A 22138-nucleotide genomic window follows, 5' to 3' on the forward strand; every position below is an offset into this window, starting at 1 on the left:
CGCGTGGCTTACATTTCCCTCCCACGGCCCATCACTGAGCAGAGCGCGGGCAGGAGCTCAAGGTAGAGGTAGAAATCATGGAGGAACGCTGGCTTGTTCCACCTGCTTGCTCAGCTTGCCTTCTCATAGAACCCAGGACCACTTGCCCACAATAGGTTAGGCCCCTCCCAATTCAATCCTTAATCAAGAAAACGTCCCGCAGACATGTCCATAGGACAATCTGATGGAGAAAATTCTGCAATTCAGGTTCTTCTTCCCAAGTGACTCTAGTTTGTGTCAAGTTGACAAAAAATAACTAGCATAAAGGTTGAGAGTTCAGCCCACTGAATAGGAATCTTGATATTCACTACAAACTATCCCCAGCAAACTGCTAGCCACTTAGTGCAGCGTGAGCAGAGAAGGCAGTGAGGACCGTCACTGTGTCAAGAAGCTTCATCTTGTTCCTGTTTACATATTTATTCAGCTTGGAGGATTGCTTGGTTTTGGAGGAGGTGTTTGGTTTAGTGTTTGTTTTGAGACAAGGTCTCACTACGTAGCCCAACCCGACCTAAAAGGGCAATCCTCCTGCCTCAGCTTTTCTTGTGCTGGAATTATAGGTGTACTTTCCTGAAGTGTCTTTGCCTGGCAATGAGAAGTGGGTTCTCATGAATGTGTTTCCCTAACTACGTCGGGCCTGCTGCCTGCATTTTGAGGAGGAGGCTGCACTCATACAGTGAGAAGGCCTTCTTTAGCTCATGCCCTTACTGAAGTTGGAATCCAGGATCCAAAAGGAGATGGAGCAGGTTCAACGATTTCCACTAAAAACCACTCTAGGACAGAATTGCTGGGAAAGGAAAGTGCTATGTTTTATTTGATTCTGAATGTGTGGGTCCATTTAAAATCAAGTATGCTTCCCCTTAAATTCCTTCCTTCTGCCCCTAGCCTGCCCCTAGCCCCTTTGGATCAACTGAGCATGTCTCGGAAAGACACAGGAGAAACATGTCCAGACACCGGCGAAGTGTGCAGCCCGAGGTCTGGGCATGCGGCACAAGAAGCAGCACCTCCAGTGAAGACTTCCTTCAAAGCAGTGCGGTTCGGCAGGTAGAGCCGTCGCCCTGTTGGTCGGGACTTCTCTAGCTGGGTCCCCACACCAGAGCTCCTCTGTGGCCTGGGCTCCATAGTTGTCAACTTTCGAGCTGCAGAATCTGAGCGATGCCCAGGTCACACTGCCCCTCATTTACAATACCAAAATTGAGGTTCTAAGACTCTCAAGTCAGATGTCCTTCTACAGTACCTCCAAGAAAGCAGCTACCATCTGAAGCTCTGGTAGCATCTGACGTAAGCAGATGGGGCTGAGGAGGGGAATGGTCAACGCAGACGAGAAAGACCTTCGGGAGGGGTCTAGCTGAGCTAGAGGAACCACGGCAGTTCCCAGTCTCCCCTCCCTCAGAAGGTCATCATGACACACCCCCACCCTGCCAGGACTCTTCCTGGCTGCAGCCCTGAATCAAGCCTGAAAGCTTGCCTTCCCATGATCCTCGGCTCCCTGCTGACTGAGGCAGGTTCCAACTGATAAGTATCATACTAGTGAGCTGTCCATCCGTGTGGGAATTTAGTTGAGCCAGATGGCAGATTGCATGCTGCAAAATCCAGCAGTCTCTTAGGCTGACCGAATGGGGCTCTTAACAAATGGGCCGTCTCTCTATGCTCTCCGGGGAGCAACAGAGGGGAGGACTCACAGATGCAGAACTCTCTGCAGGTGCACATGATGCTCCTGAGCTCGCCAGAGGAGAAGCAAACCCAGGAAGAAGGGGTTAAAAGCCAGAGAGGAGGAATTGGGGGCAGCTATGATTCTGCTTGCTTACCCAGACCCTGGAGAGGAGAAAATGGCGACAGCCAGGCACGTCCCTCCATCTAGGTCCCAAACAAGCTTAGCCTTTGTGGCTGAGATAAAGATGGTGCAGCAACCGGGACTGTCCTGAAAGACGGAGTGAAGGGCGTGGCACTCGAAGGGAAGAGTGGGCCAAGGGAGGGGCTGTGCAGGGCTCCAGACAGCTGGAAAATGAGAAGCATTCATTGCATTTGGCAACTGCGTGGTCACTGGTGCCTCTTGTGAAAATCAACAGAGGACCGGAGATGAAGAAGAATCAAAGAAAAATATTCTTTTTGTTGTTTGTGTTTTGAGACAGGGTCTCACTGTGTAGCTCTGGCTGGCCTGGCACTCACTCTGTAGACCAGGCTGAACTCCCAGACATCCTCCGGTCTCTGCCTCCCAAGTGCTGGGATTAAAGATGTATGTCACCATGTCCAGCCAAACAGTTTATTTTAAAAATAATAATGATGGCTAGGGAAAGTGGTCTATGACACAGATGTGACATTCTTATCTTAATCTTGAAATAACTTTGGTAGGCTGTGTAGAGGGAAGCAAAGGAGAGAGCCTGCAGAGCCCAGAGGGAAAAAAGCAGAGTCTTGGAGGACATATCGGGGCTCAGAGAACACAGAACTAGAAGTACAAGGAAGGAAGTGAGACAGGACACACGCACTGGTCAACATGAAGAAGAGCGGCGGGCAGGAAGCCCTCGCCTCGGGAGCTCTCTTCAAGGAAGCAGATGGTAAGTTCAGTCATTGACTGACAGCAAAGATAAAGGGTGTGCATCAGAAAGAAGAGCAATACAAGTTCAAGGATTCCCAATCAATACTGAGGATGTGGTTCTGAGTCCGCCATGCTTGGAAGTCAAAAAGGAAGAGAAAGCAGGTTGACGTAAAAAATGGAGACCGTAGAAGCTGGGGAGTTAGTAAAGTCCAAGATGCTGATAGGAACCTATGTGATGGGCCCTGGGTTCACGCTGGGAAGAGGAGGAAATCCTGGAGAAGAAGGAAAGTCTGGGAGAAGGGAGAGGGACACAGTCATGGAGAAGAGACCTTGCACAGCAGTGAATGGGGCTGGAGAAGAGGAGGCCCAGAAGCGAAGACTCAACTCAGAAGTTTAATAGTGACCAGGGTGGCAAAAGTGGGAACAGAGCAGAGACAGCTACAAAGAGGGGCCGGCATAGTAAGAGGCATACAAAGACCTGTAGCAAAACTAGGGACAGGAAGCCAATGCTCACTGCATTTCCAACAATGTCACCCATGAAGCGATGTCCAAGGAGGGCCTGGTGGCCGCCGTTCAGCAAGGCCCCTACAGCAGGCAGGTACCCGTTACTGAATCCAGGAGGATCAACCGGCCATACTCTGTGAAAGGTTGTTTTTCAAGTCCCTCCTGTACCAACGTTTGTACTAAAATCCCCGTGCATCCACTGAAGTCATCCTACTACTGCGTCTCTCAGCGCAGCCAGGAAGAAGACTCTTGTCTTCTAGGGCTGCACACTGCACTGGAACAAACAGAACTCGCTGCATTTCCACTGTGTGACTTTGCCCAGGACCAGAGAGCTTATCTGACCATGGGATCACATGGGAATGAGTCACTGCAGGATCCAGTGAAAATGTTGACGAGCCAAAGAGCAAAACTCACTTAGTGAACAAGTGTTTGGTTTTGTTTTAATTTCCTTAAACTTCCGGTTTGGGTTTGTTTTTTGGTTTTGTTTGTTTGGTTGGTTTTTGGTTTTTGGTTTTTGGTGGGTTTTTTTGCATGCAAAAAAAAATTTACGATGACTTTAAAAACTTGGTTCCAGGGGAAATTCCATGGGCTAGTCAGTGTAGGGAAGGAATGGTGGGCCAGGGACTCACCTCCTTGAAGGAAAAGTCATCCCTTTTTCCTATCTGCCCTGTTCACAGGCTCAGAAGGAGCCTCTCAGCACAGAGGGGCTCTGTAGTAGAAAGAGAACAGAGGCCTGCCGACCACATTTGCAAGATCTCTGGGCCCAGAAGCTGATCCTTGTTCTGACAGGACACAAGCGACAAGCTGCACCAGGAGAGGGAAAGCAAGGCTTTGAACCACGCATTTCCATGTCATGGGCACAGTCTACAGCTGATCCAGTCAAGGCCGTTAGGTTCAGTGGCTTTCCAGGGCCAAACACCGTGAAGTATGGAATACGGGCCACAAAAGGAAAGATCCCCAAAGCAGAAATTAGAGACGTATGAAAAGAAGGAAGCTCACCAGGCCAATCAGAGAAAAAGATGCAAAATCCAAAGAGAAATAGAAGAGCCCAACAAAGATCTTGTGAACATAAAGAACAAAGCCTGTGTTCAAAGGTTACCTGACTGGAAACGAACTGAAGAAGATTCAGCTGCCTGGAGCCAGACAGCAGGAATGGAAGCCCATCTACTGAAGAGAGCTTGTCATGCTGCTGAAAGACAAGGCAGTGGGCGGGGCTTCGAAGTGAAGCTTTCCCTCAGTCAAGTGCAGAAGGGACTGAGTGCTTTTGTTGACTGACAGGGAGAGAAGAAAAGCTTTCTGGTGAAAAGAACCTTGCTTCCCAGCAAAAATAATAAATAAATAAAAATAAAAAAGCCTTATGAATAATCACTTCCTTAAACTTTCACAAAACCAAAGTCACAGCCTAAAAGTCCCCTGAAATCAGCCATGCCGCGCCTTGGGACCAGGCTACTAAGATGCCATCTCCACCAGCAATATAATCAACAGGTCCTTCCTCAACCAAGCCCTTGTCTAGGAAGAAGCCTGGCCCTGTAGATTTCTCAGATGCTTCTTCTCAGACACTCTGCCTACACCGTGGAGATCCATCTACAGAGGATCTACAGTACACAGCTCTATTCCCAGGGCTTCAAGAACGCCTTCCTGCATTCTGTGAAAACTGTGACTCTAGAGTTACCTAGGGTCATGAAAGGATGCTAGTTTCTCACCTCTCAATATCTTCCTTCTCTGCCCTTAGCCCAGGAATGAGTCCCATCCGTCACCACGGTCTTCTCCAGGCTCCGACAAGAAAGGGTGACCATGTGTTGGCTGCTTCTGGACTGTGAGCAGCGAGGCCACAGTTCTGATCTTTGGTTGTGCGAGAAAGTAGAGAAGTAGAACTTGGGCAGGAGAAGAGGCCCCGCACAGCACACTGGCTGTGGTCTGTTCTGGCTAGGGAACCTGTACCAGCAGCCAACGCCACCTCACTTCTCCCAGGTAAAACCCAAGATGCAGATGTAGGACAGAGGCGATTGAGGAAGAACCGCTGACATGCACAGTGACCACTTCTGAGAAGGTAGCTTCTCAGGTGCTACGAGCCCAGAGTCAGGACACAGAGGGACAGACTCTGAAGCTGGCACCGTCTGAGTGTGAGTGAAATCTGGTCTCTGCACAGCCACCTAACTCAGGCGAGAGTGCCAGCCACACATAGCACTTCACAGTGACCACCTAACTCCTACTCCAGAAAGGGGGCATGGGAAGCAAATACCCTGAAAACCGTTAGAACCCAAATAGGCACCAATTGAGGCCTCGAGAAGCCTCCACTGTTCTGCCGGTGGCAGATGCCTCTGTCCCAACAGGACACAAAGGCAAACAGTGACAGTCTTTGGCTGTGCTGGGACAGGGGTCACACACCTGCCATACATCCAAACCTCGCCTCCTTTCGTGTACCCGCTTCTAAACCAGGAGTTCAGACACACACAGTGCGATGCTCCCGAGCCCTGGCTGCTGAGAGGTGAGCGGAGTCGGCCAGGTCCTCCTGAGCCGCAAGAGGCATGGAATGAGGAAGGCCTCCCTCTTCCCTGTTCTCCTGAAATTTCTTTATGGGGGATACACTATGGCTCCCGGATAAATGCTAGAGATGCAAATGGTGAAGGGAGCGTGACACGCTCAACAAGGCTCATCTCACAGCCACACTCTGGAGAGGAAAAGCTGAAGGGTGGGGAGGGATGGGCGAGAAGGTGGGAAGTCGGCCACCTGCATGCCCGCCTCCTTTCGGCTCTCACACCTGCGAGATGCTGTTGGCCAGACGAAACGACATTTTCTTTGTCTTTTCATTCTCCTGAGAGAAAAGAAAAATTGGAATACTCAAATTTGGATTTATTAAACTGAAGGGGACCAGGGTCAGGATTGGGGTGTCCCCAGAACCGATGTTTTCTACCCTGGAAAGACAACAGCAGAGCTCACCAAGGGCCCTATGTACCATGTACCAAGTGTTGCAGATAACCAGGGGTTTCTGGCAGACCTTGGCACAGGAGGCCAGCAGCCCATTTCAGGGAGTTTAACAGAATGGCTGCAAGCAGCGTCACACACAGGTAATCCTAGCATTTGGGAGGAAGAGGTAGGGGGACTGTCACAAGCTTAGGGCCCGTCTGGTTTCTAGAGTTAGTTCCAATCCAGCCTTAGCTACAGACTAAGACCCTACTTCAAAAAGGAAAGATGGAAAGAGGGACTGAAGGAAGGAGAGAGGGAAGGAAGAAGGGGACATGAGGGGAGGGACACAAGGGAGGAAAGGAAGGAGGGAGACTGATCTTTCAGGTCTACACAGACAAAAGAGCCAGAAGGTCCTAGAAGTGTCTGTTGCAAGCCAGCCTGCGGCTTCCTTCCTATCCAGGAGTTTAAAGGGTCCCTTCTTTCCTCCCGCTGGCCCAGGCAGGCACTGGTATCAGGTAGCTCTCTTTCTATGGGCATTGTAGTCATAGTATAACAGTTCTGAGCTGGGGGATCAGGACAGCTTCTTCACCCTAGAGCCGTGAACTTGCTAGAGGACCCCTGGCAGGCACATGGCCCCTCCGAATGTCAGGCTTTACCAGTACCTGGGGCTGGTGGTCTCCATGCCACCCTACTTTTCTCATACACTAAGGGGTTGAGAGTGAAGTTTCATCAGCATGACTCCATCTAGTACTCGGTGCTGGCTGCTCGGGTGCCCCTTGCCAGTGCCACCACCCACCCACCTTGCCCACTGGCCGGCAGCCGCTCTTTACCATGTGCCGCCGCCGCCTCTTGGGCTGGATGCCTTCCTGCATGTAGGGAGGCCACGGGAAGCCCTGCGGGGTGGAACAGCCACTCTCGCCAGATACGTCCTCAGAGTCTGAGTCCTCTTGCTGGGACTGGGCAAAGCATTTGTCTGGGTAGATCTCCTTTAGCCAGCCCTCAAAGAATACTTCCAGACAGCGACCAGCCTCCGCAACCTCCGAGTCGGGCTGATGAGGGGAGACAATAGTGGTTCAGCCTGTTTCGACCAGGACATCTCCTCTATGCCCCTCCATCAAAAGGGACACAGGAACACAAGCATGACTGGCCATCTTAGACTCTCATCCTGAGAGACCTGGAGCTTGGCACATTCTCCTGGGGCCCAAGGTAACCCATTTGGTGGCAGCTCATAAAGTAGAAGTAATCTCAGTAGATATCCACAGTTGGCCAGTCACCACCTCCTCCCATCCTTCCAAGTTCAAGCTTAGGCTCACATTTGGGAGAGGGCTCTTAAACCATAGCCAATCCCAGAACTCTGCTCCCAGATGCCCTTGCCCACATCCACCCCCAGCCATGACCATCTCAGGGTCACTGTGAGACAGAAAACAAGACTGACGTACATAATTGAACTTAGCACAGTTCCAGAACATGAGGCGCACGTCGGATACTACTTCCTCTGGAGTGGTATAGTGAGCTGGGTCCTTCTTTTGCAGCCTCCTCCGGATAATCGATAGGTCCATGGGCCTCTTGATAATCTGGTAATAATGCCTGGCCTTGGGGAGGGAGAGAAGGGGAGGGGGAGATGGAGGAGAAGGAGGAGGAGGAGGAGGAGGAGGAGGAGGAGGTATTAAAGTAGGGATGGAGGAAAAGGCTTGCTCAATCTGATGTTAGCAGGTGCGAGGGAGAGCAGGAAGCAGGAGTGGCCGTGACCCCAGGTCAGAAAGGAGCGCAGCAGGCAGAAGCATGGGGCCTCCTTACCAGAGGGCTGACTGGTTCGTGGAAGGGCAGGCTGAGGCTGTTGCAGCACAGAGACAGGACCAGCTTCTCACACTTCTGCAGAAGGCACAAATGGCAAAGGGCACACTGTTCTGCCCGCCTCAGTGAGAACTAAAGATGGTCACCCTGGTAACTGTCTGGTTCTGACCTCAAGGGTGTCAGCCACCCTAAGAGGCAGCTTGGGCTCTCAGGCCAAAGGGAAACTGCTGGGGAAAGGACAATCACATAGATTCCCAGAGGCCGAGTCGTCAGGCATGGCCATGGTGCAGCCTTAAATGCCCCCTTCACCGCTGTTCAGAGCCTGAAGTTCCTGTATTGAAGTCTTGGTCCCAGGGCAGCAGCTCAGAGGTGGGGCACTTGCAGGGTGACTTAACCATGAAAGCTCTGGTCTCACGTGGGGATCAGTTCTCTTCTGGAGTGGGGGTAGTGGGTGAGACTTTTAAGGAGTGGAGGAGAGAGGGAGGAAGTAGGTCATCTGGGCCACTCCCTAGCAGGGTATATACTGTCCCTGGAGGCCATAAGGGAAGTTCTGCTTCCCCACGCTCCCTACTGTAGTTTCTGCCTCACCACAGACCTGGGGACAATGACGCCAAGTGACCATGGGACGAAACCGTGAGTCTAAATAACCCTGTTCCGCGTTAGTGGATTTCCTCAGGTATTTTGTTACAACAATGTCACAGCTGACTAACAAAGGCCACCCCCAAAAAAGGCTTGTCATCCCCCTCCTAGAAAAACCTCAGCCTCTGTAGACACAAGGGTCTGCCTCACACAGGAAACTCTCTTCCCAGAACCCTTCCCTACCTTCTGGTCATACACGCTCAGGCCGGGAGGTGGCCGCACTCCGGGCTGACTATAGCGGGCGTTCTCACAATCGTACTCCATCTCAGGCTGCACCAGGCTGCGGCACAGGGTGCACACCCACTCTCCCCTGCACAGCAGATGAGGCTGTATTAGAACCCAGCAGCCTCCCCTGAAACTCTGCCCAAGACAGGCATAGAAAAGGGGGAGCTGTGGCCTGACCAGGATCACGACTCACCCCGGGAAGCTAAGCAAGGCTGGCACATGGCAGGAAAGGTGATACACTTTGGGGCAGCGGTCACAGCACAGCAGCTCCCCGCCATTGAGGCACACAGCACAGAAGTCCTCATTCTCGATGGGGGCTGGGGTGCACTTCTTGGCTCCAAGAGTTCGGGGAACAAGTCTCTGTTCTTCAGAAGATGCACTGTCCACCTCCAGTGGCCGCTGCCCAGCCAGAGATGTGACAGTGACCTTTCTTCCCCCCAGCCCTGGGCCTTGGGTGGCATCAGGCAGGCTGTTCTGGCTGACCTTGGGGAAGAAGGGAGTCTGAGCGGTGGGAGCACAGTACTGACAAATGCTTGGCAGGGATGGGGTGGGTGGGGGAGAACGACAGAGACTGAGTACTCACTGGGAGGTGAGCGGGACCACAAGCCAGCCAAGTCCCAGCTCAACCACCCTGCCATATCTCCCAGATCCCATGCAGCAGACAACAAGCTACGTCCCACTGAGGTTCACAAAAGGCCCTCATGGATATTCTACACTTGGTCTTAGCCAAAAGGCAGAGAAGCAATAAGAATATTCCAGCAGCAGCAAAGAAAAACAAGATACTCGTAGCCTGGACCAAGCAGAGCCAAGTGGTACCTTTATGGACATGCTGGAGGACTCAGCACCACACTCAATCACCAGCAGGAAGCTCCCGTCCTGCCTGTTCTGCGGCTTCAGCTTAAACACAGGCATCTCTCCTGATGAGGCTGCACAGATCTTGAGCCGCTCCAGTCGCACGTAAGGGATCTTGGGTTCACTACTGATAGCTCTGTGGTTAGAGACACACCCTGGGTCTCATCAGGAGCCCTTAAAGGCTCCATCTTAAGTTAGGCTCCTTCATGATCCCACAAATAAACAGCCTCCCCAGTTAACCCTTTATAGATCCACATTTGTGCTCTTGCCAAGATCAACCCATTCAACCCTGTCAAACACTGCAAAGGCCGTGGGCACCATCGGTAGTCAAAGGAGGGCTCCCTGAAGAGCGAGGACTGTCACACACAGAGTGCATGTCTAACGGGGCCTGGAACACTCCCTCAACTATCCTAGGCTCCCAACCACATGGATCCCACTTGACGCTCAGCAGGCGGTAACGGCAAGTATAGACAAATTTCTGCTTCTAGTTCTTCTACAGGATTACTTCCTGTGCCAGCCTCTCAGGCCAGGAAGTTGAGGGTAAGAAGGTTGGCCCAGAGTCATTACCTGATGCTTGGATTCTCTTTTGTATCCGGCTCTAGGGCTCCTTGTTCAAAATTCTCATACTCTAAGACAAAAGATAAATAGCTGTGACATACATTTGTGCCAACTTAGACCTTCTGCTTATTTCTGTTATTTGGACTTTTGTCACCAAGTGTGCTCACTCATGGTGGTGACAATCTACTACAGGTCTCCTTCCAGAGAGACGCTGAAAGCCGCCATCTTTTTGGCAAAGATTAGCACAGCCTGCCGAGAGTTAAGAGCTGGGTGAGGCACTGAGCCATCTTCTCAGAGCTCAGAAATAACCAGTTTCCAACACACTTGTGCCACCTCCTGGCATTTTCTGCAGCCACCCCAGGGGCCAGAGCCTCTGCACAGCACAGATGGCAGGGAGAGGGGCGAGGCACAGACAGGACCTCCCACTTATTAGCACTGGACTATACACTTTCCTTGGGAAATCTGGACCTAAAATTTTGATTTAATTGCATAAGATAGAAGGTAATTTACTTATGTAATAGGGACCAATAACTTTTTTCAGTTGGTCTGTCAGTATAAAGAAAAAAAATGAGAAAAACAGTCCATTTGGTGGTATCATTGTTCCTGTATGTAGTAAGTGCCTACAGAATAGGCTGATCTATTTCAAAATACTCAATAACACCACACATGGAAAAATCCTAGGTGGTCAGGTTTGACTCTAACTTCTTGACCATCCCTTATTGGATAAAACAAACCACTGATCAACACTGAAACAAATCACCTTAAGACAGGATATTGGTGGACTGGCAAGACAGCTCAGTGGGTAGAGGTTCTTGCTGCCAAGTCTGACATCCTGAATTCAACCCACAGAACCTATGTGGTAGAAGGAAAAAAGCCCACTCCCTAAGAAGGAACTGGGAGCCTATCTCCAGTGGTCCAAATCCCCTTCGTTACGAGGCACCACACAATTCTACATGACAGTTAAGTACATGGAAAATTGTGCTGTTACACAGTAAGGGACTAAGTGATTTCTCTGTGGTGTTTGTCCCCTACTCTGTGCAGGAGTTTGGCGAGTCCCATTTACTGGGGTAGTGGCAGACAGCCATTTCACAAAGGATGGAGTTGATGTCCTAACTAGATCCATCAGACATACCACACAAATTTTGACCAAGGCTAGCTCTTTTGGAGTGATTTCTTCAAGTGTGCCTACAATACAAAGTCAGACTCACCAGGATGTATTCTATGGGGAAGATTCGAAGGAGGCCCCACAGATCAGTGCTGCCCATGGTCAGGGAAGCAGAAGAGTATATATCACTTCCAAGGGACAGAAGCAAATCCAGCCTCATAAGCAGCATCCCCCAAGCTGAGCCCACCCGCCTCCCTCCACCTCACCTGCTCGCATCTGTGGCCGACAGCAAACAAGACTCACCTTTTGGCCGCTGGTACTGTTGAAGAGCAGTAGATGTGTTGGTCACTGGTGCCAGGAAAGGTTTTTTCACGGAAAGGTTAATTGGTTCCTCCAGTTCTGAGGGAATAGCCAAATCCTTGGGAACATCCAGACTGGAGGCTGCGGGGCCTTTTCCTACTGAGTCTGTGAAGCGAGAGCTGTCCTCACTTTCCATCTGTCAAAGGTGAAAGGTCAACGAGAACCAAGTCAGACATTCTAGCCAACAGCAAAACTGCTGAGCTGAGCAAAAGCTGAATGTCACTTTCTCAGACATACCTTACACTGGGCATTCCCCATGAAGGACTCAGCCCCATCCTTGGGGCCCAGGCTCTCTGCAGTTTGGCCAGAGCCAGGACTGGAAGCTGATCTAGTCTCCAGATGTGTGTCAGAAACCGGAGGCATGCCCTGCAGAGGACAAGTGGCCAGACTCGGCGCAGCCTGGGTGTGTCCGGACATTAGGCTGGGCCCAGCCTGTGAGTGGTTGCTTGCCAGGCTTGTAATGGCCTGGGAACAATCGCCCTTCAGGTTGGGCAAGGACTGGAATGAGCCTCGCACAAGGTTTGGCACGGGTTGCAGGTGACTGGCTGGGCTCGGCACAGCGTGGTTTGAGACGCTCATCAGGCTGGACACGGTTTGTGGTGGGCCACTCAGCAGGTTCGGAATTGTGTGGGTGGGGCCGGCTGTCAGGCTGCTCACCCTGTGGATCTGTGGCTCTATGGTCCTCGCCAGCCTGGTAGATGACAACTCCATCTCCAGAGTGTTGGAAAAGCCCATGATGCTCACTGAGGAGGAGTGCTGCAGAAAGGGGCATGGAGAAAGTTGGACTGTCAACTGGGAGTGTAGGCAGGGAGGTGAGACCCATTCCACTAGAGCTCTGAGATTCCATTTGCCTGTCCTTGGGGGCTGCCACTGAGAGCTAAGGCAGCTTATGAAGCCCTGTCCCAATTCCCACCACCAAGGAAGCTACTCGGTTAGGACACAGAAGTGCAAGCTAAGGCATGGTGTGTTGTGTTGTGTGTGTGTCTGTGTGTATACGTGTATGTGTGTGTGTTGCAGGAGAGAGAGAACGAGAAAAGGAAAGAACCTACCACCCGGCCTGAGGCCCACACATGCCCCCTGGGCGGTAACCTAGTCCTGTACTTAAGCAAGCATTAGTCGGACTTTCTAATCTCACATCTCCAGCCTTGCCTAATACTGTCTGTGGCTTCCCTTCCTTCCCTTTAGAAGATCTCATGGGATACCATCCTATATAAAACTAGCCAGAAGTTATGAAAACCTCAAACTGTGATCTACTCCAGAGCTGCTCCCTTGAAAGCATGCCGAGGTTCCAGGGGATCTCCATTCTGTCCAGGAGAACCCAGTTCAATTCCAGAGCCTGCAGCCCGCCTGCAGCTTGTACTAACATTGACTAATGGATATCATCAAGGTAGTAGAAAGTCTCTTCTAGCCCTGGTATACATGACAGTCACTCCAGACCACAGGAAGGGGTCTCCAGAGCAACCCTAGCAAGGCCCCAGCAGGTGTGGTCACCAGATGGGGTGAGACTGTTCCAAGCAGAAATCTATCTACTCGGGCTCCTGAGAAGAAGGAACTTAAGGAGTTGAAGACATAGGTGATTTCGGTCACTGATTGTAAAGTTTTCCAGAATGAAGAAACAGATGTGATGGAGGAGAGAAGGCAGGGGACCAATTTTAAGTCTAGTTTTCCTGAATTTGGAACTTTAATAGGCCTTGTTCTTGGGGGAAAAAGGAAAGACCAAATATATACCAATTTGTCTGTTTTTGAAAATCAAAGGGAAAACACTAGAGCATGAAGCTCTAAACTTTCAAGATCAGTGTCCCAAATCTGTCACTCTTTCCCCCACGTGTAAAGTGTCCAAATTTCCAAAGGGCAGTAAACACTTCAGTACATTCTCGGGTATCAATATAAAGGTAATGAAGCCATTCCCTAGTAAAGAAAGATGGCCTTCTTCCCTGTAAATGTCATTCCTGGTTACTCTTGCTTGGTAAGTCAGATGCTAGAGGGAGCATCATAGGGGCACTCCAACCTGCTCCCAAGCTAACACCAGGCCCTGTAATTCAGATATACTCATTGTGTTCCTCTCTACAGACTGTGCCACAGCGTAACCTGTGCTCCTGTCACCCCAGACAAGAGGAGTGGCCTCCTCAGTCTCCTCCAGAGAACCTGGAAACACACACCAGACCACATCATGCCTTGTCCTTAACCCTGCAGCACGCTCACTCTCTTCAGGGTGAGTGCAAAGATCTCGAAGAGCCTCCCAAGACCCAGGTGATCCCTGCCCTCATCCTTAGCAGTTCACAAGTCAGAAAACAGCCCCCCCCCCATTCTCCAGGACCCAGGCCTTCAGACACTGCCTTTAGCTGCTGCAACAAGTCAGATGCCCCTGGCAGCCCTCACCCTGTCCGGGGAGTCCACCTTCTCTGTGCAACATTCTCCTTTATCCAGCCCTGTTCCACCTGCCCTTCAGAGCTCAGCTTCCCACTGCCAGGGTGTGTGTGTATGCTTGTGTGTGTGTGCATGTCTGTGTGCTTGTGTGTGTGTGCATGTGTGTTTGTGTGCGTAAGGGTATATGCATGTTTGTGTGCTTCTATGTGTGGGTGCTTGTGTGTGTATGTATATTGCGTGAGTTTGTGTGTATGTATGTGTGTGCATGTTTATGTGTGCACATGTTTGTGTGTATGTGTGTGCATGCACATGTGTGTTTGTATGTGTGTGTCTGTATGCTTCTATGTGTGTGTGTGTGTGTGTGTGTGTGTGCGCGCGTGTGTGTAACAAAGGCTCTCTCATCCTCTAGTGCAGGCTATATGCCATCCCCTTGATGCTCCCATAACGCCAGTGCTTTCAGCCTCACGCACATCCAGGGTACAGCGATCAGATGCTATTGACCTATGAAACTGAGCTCCGTCAAAGCCTAGACTTTGGTCTGATTTGTTCACCCACTTTATTCCTAAGCCCAGAGGCAGTGTCTGGGTGAGCACAGGACATAATGAACTGACTGAAATTCTGAAGCAATACTGTGGGACTGGTGATTCTACAAATGCTGGAGAAAGGGCAGCTTGGTTCCACTCACGACTGACTCCGAGTTCACCCTGAAATCGTGACTGACTTTGGAGAGCTGAAGTTTAGTAACAATGTATTACCTGCAAAGCAATTTGCTGGGGCTTTACACACACCGCCTCAGTTAACCCTCACGGTAGCTATAGTGAAGGTTAAAAGATGCGATCTCTGACAACACTTAGAATATCTGGTCTGCTACTGCAGCCCCTGTAAGCCCCGACTGCCCACTGTAGTGTTTTGCTGCAGAAGGCTTTGTTAGAAACAAATGAGGCCCAGAAAGTCATCTTTAGGTTTTTAATGTTTCCATAAAGCATGATCTTTAATGCTTTTCATCTCTTTTTTTTTATTGTACGTAGAAATACAATTATTGTGTTGATTGACCTTGTACTCAGATTCCTTGGTGGGCTCGCTTTGGATTTTCTGTGCACACATAAGGTGATGTGAGTAGTGCCATTTCTTTCTCTTCTTTTGTGTTTTTCTGGATGAGTTTGCACAGCCGTCCTGCTGCTGAGGACCCTGTCAGGGTCTTACCCCAAACCAGCTGAGGGCGCTCTCCTAGATGTGAGTCCAGCCTGCCCTTCAGACACACTCAGCCCGGGCCTGACTCCTCCATCAGCTCCTCCCTCTGTCTGGCCCTCTTCATCCTTCCCGCAGCTGCTCTCCCTCCCCTTCTGTCCCCTTCTGTCTCTTGTCACCTTCACCTTTTTCTTTTCTTTAGTGTTATCAGTTTTTTTTCTCTTCTCTCCCCACCCTGTTCCTTTACTAGTTATCAGCTCTTAAAGTTTGTGTTTCCTTGGTTTATGTTTCTTCTCAGTTTTCAAAATAGACAGTTTAAGCACCTTTTATTTATCTTTCTGTGGAAAGTATGCTTTTTTGTGTGTTGCTTGGTAATCTTTAGTAAAAACTTTCTAACTTTCTAAGTAGTCTACAAGCAAGGATGAACCGATGCTTCCGGCAAAGTGAATTAGGCATGGAGCCCAGCAAAAGGAATCAAGGCCAGAATCCAGTGGCCTTCTGGCTGGTGACTGAGTGTGGCTGAGTCCTCCCGTGTGTCCACTCGGCTCTGCCTTGGCCCTCTCTCCTTTTTTCTGCTACTGCCAGAATAATCACTTTAGGGTCTTTCATGAGCCTCAGTGAGACTGCAGGCAGCCTGCCCTCTGCTGGGAGGGAGCCATGGGGGCCTGAGGGGCGAGCTGTCCCTTAGTTGTGCTGGCTGTGCACTACCAGAGCTCACTAATAACCTGTATTTCCTTATCTACAGACAATATCTGGTGATTAAAGCATGACTTTATAATATAGAGCAAATGAATCCTTTCAACTGTATTATTCCTCCTTTCCCCATATGGCATATTTAATGTAGTTCTGATGTTCATTTTGTCTACCCAGGACAGATATTGGGAATTACATATACACGTAGCTGAGGGTAACCTTGAACATCTGATCCCTTCTGTCTCCTCCTCTCAAGTATTGGGATTAAAGACATATGCTATTAGGCCCAATTTTATAAAGTAGTTAAGGATTGAACTCAGTGTTCTGTGTATGTTCCAGCAAGCTCTTGGTGAGATCCTTGATACTAATCCAGAATCTGTTTAGACCATCCAGCTAATCAGTTGAGTTCCGCATAAAGCCAAATCTCAAAGAACATACTTTATCTGAGGACTTCAAGTCCCTTCTCCCAACTTCTTACTTCATGCAGTGGCACATGAGTTCATACAATGACAGAAGAAGAAGGGAGCAGGCAGACTGAGCCACAGCTTATTTTGAAGCAAGTCTGCAGGTGAACTGCTCCTGTAACTTGTCTCTTTTTTCCCCACACCCATGGCCAGTCACCAGGAGACCAGTGCTAGCAGAGTAAAGTGCTGTTAGCAGTCCCCAAACATGGGAAACATCCATGGGAGAAGGAAAACCTAGCACCGACCCCCCCCCATCCTATAGCCTATAAAAACACAAGGACAGAGCTGGATAGATGCTTCAGTGGCTAACAACACGACTGGCTACTCTTCCAGGGGACCTGGGTTTGAATTCTAGTACCCACATGGCAGCTCACAACTTGTAACTGAAGTCCCAAGGGATGCAATGACCTCTTTGGGCCTCAGTGGGCACCTGGCATGCACACGGTACACAGACATGCATACAAGCAAAATACGTATACACACAAAATAACTTTTAAAACATGGGCGAGTGTGCATGCACACACACATGTGCAGATTCACAAACATGGCATTTCTGAAACCTATATGCACCATGTCAATACTTTTGGTGCTTTCCTAGCTCTGTGGGATGAAGAGCCACCAACCATTTAACCGAAAAGTGCTTGTTTCTAGTGCAGGAAGAGAGTGGAGAACCAAGGGGCTTTCACAGTCCTCTGCTGCCCGTGCCACAAGTGAGGGAGAGCAGGTAGAGCCAGGGAAGGGCGTCTAACGAGCATGCTAGGGCTGGGGAAGGGCTTGGGAATGAGGTTACATTGTCTGCTGGCCAGGACCTCACTCAAAGATGGAGCTTCTACCAGGGGAGAAGAGAGTACCTGCCCTCTGCAACACCCGGTGTGGTTCAAAAGTCAAACAAGAGAGCGCAAACGTGCATTTCCTGTCATAAAGCCTCACAAAATCCTGACTTACTATCTGAACGGTTAACAGGGTACCGACATCTCCTCTTTATCACACCTACACCTTCAGACTTCATGAAGTCTGTATTCTGAAGTTCGCGAGCAAAAGGAAGCTATTTTCTAGTTCAGGAAGGAAGAGTCAGTGTTTACTGAATGTTTTAGAACTCAGGCTTTAAGGATGAGGGGAGACCACCCTGAACCTAAGAACCTATTCTTCCCTTAGTTACCGTCGCCTGGCTTGCTCTAATTGCCCTCCCCTCCACACTTGTATGTTTCCACCTCCTCTGTCCCTTTCTTCCTCTTTGCCGGTCTTCTTACTTCAAGCTGTTTATTGAGACTGGGTCTTGCTACATGGCTGAGGATGACCTTGAACTTCTGATCTTCCTACCCCACCTCTCAAGTGTTGTACACGCCACCAGTTCTAGAGGCACTAAGGCTAGAACTCAGGGCGCTGTGCACCTAAGCAAGCACCTGGGTTTCATTTCAGCTCTCTCTCCTTTCTGTCCGCTGCCTGTCTGCTTGCGGGAGCCTCTCATCTTTCTAACTGTCCTTACCCTTGAGTTGCCACTTGCCTGAGATCTCCCTGACTCCTGCCTCTCTGTTAGTCACATGCTGCCCTCCACCCTGCTGGCCTGTCTTCTGTTTTGACTGTACCCTGCTGCCTGTCCATCCCCACTTAGCCACTTCCATCTCCTCTGTAGTTCAGTTCCTGTTGTAGCGCTTACCACACGGTATTCTCAAAGCCCAGAGAAAGCATTGTTCTTTCACTTTAACAGGAAGGTAAACTGAGACACAGAGTGATCACCCAGACTTCCCAAGTCCCTCTAGGCCCAAGACTAGGGATTCTGGCCTAGCCTGGGAAAAGTGCTGGCTGGTCTTAATTTTGGGGCGTCGGCTAGAAACCTGGTGCCCGAGGAAGAAACTGTGAAATAATAAAGAGACACATAGTGCACATGTCCAGGTTTATTATGAGTCTGCCTCTTCCAGGAAGGTGACATTTCTGGGGCTAAAGCAGGGAAGATGGCGTGGTATTCCTCATCAACTCATTCCCAGATATCTGAAACATACTTTAGTCAACAACAAAGTGAATTGGTTTAAGAACATTCTTTTGGAAGGGATGACTTCTACAATTTTAACTAGTACATGGTCTCATCTAGCAGAACAAATGAGAATAACGTGTAAAGGAATGGCTGGAACTGCTAGAGTCCGGGATTGTTTCAGAGGCTCTTAAGAGTGCAGGACTTAACTTGTCCTTAACAATCCCGTACGGCGGCCTTTCTCCAGGCGAAGTCACTGTCTTCTTTCTTGAAAGCTTCCTTTATAGAAGTTCTAACTTCCTATTTCTAATCTGTTTATTGCTTAAATGTTGAAAATGAGCAATTTCTTAAGCTGGGCATGGTGGCACACACCTTAATTCCAGCACCCAAGAAGCAGAGGCAAGAGAATCCCTGAGTCCTGAGTTCAAGGCCAACCTGGTCTACAGAGATTTCCAGCACAGTCAGGGCTACACAGAGAAATCCCATCTCAAAAAAAATTGAAAGAAAGAAAGGAAAGGAAAGGAAAGGAAAGGAAAGGAAGGAAGGAAGGAAGGAAGGAAGGAAGAAAGGAAGGAAGAAAGAAAGAAAAAAAGAGGGAGGAAAGGAAAAATGGGTAACTTCTAAAGAAAACCGTGTCTCTAAACTTGCTTGGTCAAGCATGCTAATTATATCCTGTGTGGGGGCTTATGATCTCATATATGGTATAATGCCCTGGGTTTGTGGCATCTGTTTCTGTTGCTCCAAAGTTATGCCTGCTCTCCTCTGGTTCAGGTTGTTCACGGTGGCTAAAATCACCAAAGAGCAGGGAATTGATGGACAGTAGGAAAGGGGACCAACGACTTGGGAGCTGTGTCTTTTAGACAGTCACAGAAAGCTCTCTAGCCAAGGACGCAGGTAAGGATAGGTAATCTACCTTACAGAGGTATACTGTCTTATGAATTAAAGGCTCAAAATATCTGAGTGTTTCAATAGCTTCAGAGAGTCAGGTTGTTTAACAGAAGTTCGCAAAACAGTCGAACAAGGCAGGGGAGGAAGCAACTAACCTGTCTAGTAACTGGTGTCACATGGTGGGTTTTTTTGTTTGTTTGTTTGTTTGTTTGGGGGAGTTTTGATTTGGTGTGATTTAGATTGGTTTGGTTTTTTGATTTTTTGAGACAGGGTTTCTCTGTGTAGCCCTGGCTGTCCTGGAACTTACTCTGTAGACCAGGCTGGCATCCACTCAGGAATCCGCCTGCCTCTGCCTCCTGAATCCTGGGATTAAAGGCGTGCACCACCACTGCCCAGTACGTAATGGCTGTTGATTTTCATAGCAGTGTTGTTACTCTGATTGCCAGTGAGTGCTCATCCAGCTCAGGGGCTCCTACATTAACTATGGCTACTCTGATGCGTAGACATCCCACTGGCAAGAGTCAGATAGGATCATAGGTGACAAAGAGACAAGAACTGAAAAGCACCCAGTGCCCTAGTGATCTGAGAAAAACAAAGAGGTGAAGAGGATCCTAGAGGCTGAGGTGGGAGGATGAGGAAAGGCATAAGTGAAATTCAGTGAGTCTGGAGTGAAAGGCAGTTTAGTGAAACTTAGAAAACCTTGGAGACTTGAGAGATGGCCAGAGGTATTTACCCAGGACTCTGGAGGAAACCCTCAGTCTATGAGTAAATGCCCATTTCCTCATGGACCAGGAGATGTGGGCGAGGATCTTAGTTTTGGTCTGAGGAGGAAATCGTGAGAGAACTAACGAGAGAGCTTTAAAGGGGAGAGATTCAGAGGCAACTGAGGAGTATTTGATTTGCCTCCTATCGCACAGTCCCGCGGGTGCTGATGGGGATACAGGACGTGCCCTAAGAAGGCTTCATCACCCTGAGAACGTTCTGGCTACTTTCAGGGTATGTTATGTGGCTGTAAGATCATAGCTGAGGTTGAGTATCCAAGATCTGGCCTGCAACCCTGTATTCAGGGACTGTTGAAGGCAAGATGTACTTTCTCACATAATTCAGGGTAAGAATTTAAGTGAGTCGTTTCTCATCTCTGCTGGAATTTCCTCCTCAGGCTGATATAAATGCCATGCAGCAGGTAAAGAGTTAAATTGAGAGTGCAGGTGTTGAAGTGCTTTGGCGATGGCACAGCTGCATTCCACCTCAGTGAGTATCCTTTGTTTATCTGTGTCTTCCTTAAGAATCTCCGCCACAGGAAGTGCCTAGTGCTTCTGCATCATTTGGTGGAAATACATCCCAGACTCCCTGTAAGCCATGAACAGGGACCTTCAAGTCCTTTTGGAAGAACTGGGTGTGCGGCAGAGAGCTCTCTTGCAGGTGATGAGGGACTCAGCTGGGTTCTCTGTGGTGCCTGTGGTCTTAGAGGGTGCTCTAAGCATGTGGTCATGGGTGTTCTTCATCAGGTGATCAGTTCCCAAGTATGAAAAGAAGCCATTAAAAATGTCTTTCAGATTCACCAGGGATGTAGGGAGTGGTGACCATGAGGCTTTTCAGAGTAGCTGAACCAAGGTTAGGGAGTTTGGTCAACAGGCAGTGCTGCATGGAAGGTGGCGGGACAACTGAGAGAGCAGGGCTGCTCCTTCTAGAAAACTCAGCCTAGAACTTCTGCATCTCATCTTCACCGTAAGGTCACTTAGCAGCAATAGGCCCTCTGTTCTAGTCAAAGTCCTCCTAGTGGCAATAGAGTCGGCGGCATGGAATGCCCACAAAAGATCCTGGTGCCATAGATTCCCTGGTCTATGACCTTCAGATGGACATCCCACTTCCCTGGCTCCCACAGACCAGCGCAGCTGAGGAGGGGCTGCAGGCCCAAACACTTCTAACAAAGACAACAAGGGTCAAGGGGGGCTGGATCCTAAGCACTCTCCCCCAGCAAAGCCCAGGGCTACTTCAAAGACAGAATCCAGCAGGTGAGAGGCCAAAATGGAGTCCTCTTTCTCCCACTCAGTACAGAGAGGCCATTGGGCCCTGTCACCGAGCACAGGCTGAGTCAGGAGCCTGTGTTCTAACATTGCCCTTAGGCAGCTGTATAACTCTTAGGTGGGTCACTTAATCCCTCTGTGTCTCAGTTTCCATATCTTTCAAAGGGGAATAAGAAAGTGGACTCCTCATAGTATTGCTAGGATAAAGACACAAGGTGGAGTCATCATGTAAAAACCTGTGCAAATTTGGCTTTTTTAAATTCATACAAGATATTATTCATCAACGAGGTGCTAAAAATATTTGATATCCTCATACCTTTTATTTTGCTCAATCCCAGCTTAAAAGCAAATAAATTCCTTCAAAATTAAAGCAGCTTCCCTTATGGTATCAACTGCAACCCAAAGCTCCCTCTGACCCACAATAACAGGCCCTTTTCTGGGAGCCTCAGACATGAGGCCTTCCAAACAGACCATTCTCCTGACCCTTGCCTCAGACCTCAACATGGGCCCCAAGTCACGACGACCAAGAACGGTTCAGAACAAGAAGTTGCCAGAGCCTTCACTAACCCTTTGCCAACCTGCATTCACCCAGAATGACCCATGTCCCCTGGTCACTCAGAGAGCCCTAGAGACACTCACACAGCCAACAGTCTCTGTGCTTGAACACAGTTCCCGCCCTTCCTCCATACTGTGTGTAGGAACACGAATGCACCCCACCAAATGAAAAGCAGTGCTTTCTGCATGGCTTTCCCAACACTTAAGCGCCAGCAAGTCCCAGGCTTCCTGTTGAACCAAGGGTATTGAAAATGGCTGCCTTGGGTCATCTTCTACTGTGGTTTCCATGGGAGAGCAACCAAAACAACATCCCCCCTCCCTTCCAGCACGTTCTTTAGATACATATTTCCATTCCCAGACCAAGACAGACCCTGATTTTGAGGCAAAGGACTTTCTCTGTCTCATTTCCTGTCATCAACCAGACACTGAATTCAAAGCTCTTGTCCTCTGATGGCCCTTGAAATACTGGCT

The 22138-nt window shown here is 49.5% G+C and overlaps 1 protein-coding gene across 3 annotated transcripts in view; it reads right to left on the reverse strand.

The window, feature by feature from the left end:
• Nucleotides 1-822: 822 nt before the first annotated feature.
• The window catches only part of Trim66 (tripartite motif containing 66), a 55480-nt gene continuing 34164 nt past the window's right edge, over nucleotides 823-22138 (reverse strand). For all 3 annotated transcript variants that reach the window (XM_075971837.1, XM_075971838.1, XM_075971839.1), the window contains exons 11-20: nucleotides 11754-12272; nucleotides 11460-11652; nucleotides 10061-10121; nucleotides 9458-9629; nucleotides 8835-9124; nucleotides 8600-8726; nucleotides 7781-7855; nucleotides 7423-7575; nucleotides 6814-7032; nucleotides 823-5891 (exon numbers count right to left, since the gene is read on the reverse strand). In XM_075971837.1, coding sequence (XP_075827952.1) covers nucleotides 5832-5891; nucleotides 6814-7032; nucleotides 7423-7575; nucleotides 7781-7855; nucleotides 8600-8726; nucleotides 8835-9124; nucleotides 9458-9629; nucleotides 10061-10121; nucleotides 11460-11652; nucleotides 11754-12272 — 1869 coding nt within the window. In that variant the 3' untranslated portion in view covers nucleotides 823-5831. The remainder of the gene's footprint in view (nucleotides 5892-6813; nucleotides 7033-7422; nucleotides 7576-7780; nucleotides 7856-8599; nucleotides 8727-8834; nucleotides 9125-9457; nucleotides 9630-10060; nucleotides 10122-11459; nucleotides 11653-11753; nucleotides 12273-22138) is intronic.

This window comes from Microtus pennsylvanicus, chromosome 5, assembly GCF_037038515.1.
Source record: "Microtus pennsylvanicus isolate mMicPen1 chromosome 5, mMicPen1.hap1, whole genome shotgun sequence".
Lineage (NCBI taxonomy): Eukaryota > Metazoa > Chordata > Mammalia > Rodentia > Cricetidae > Microtus > Microtus pennsylvanicus.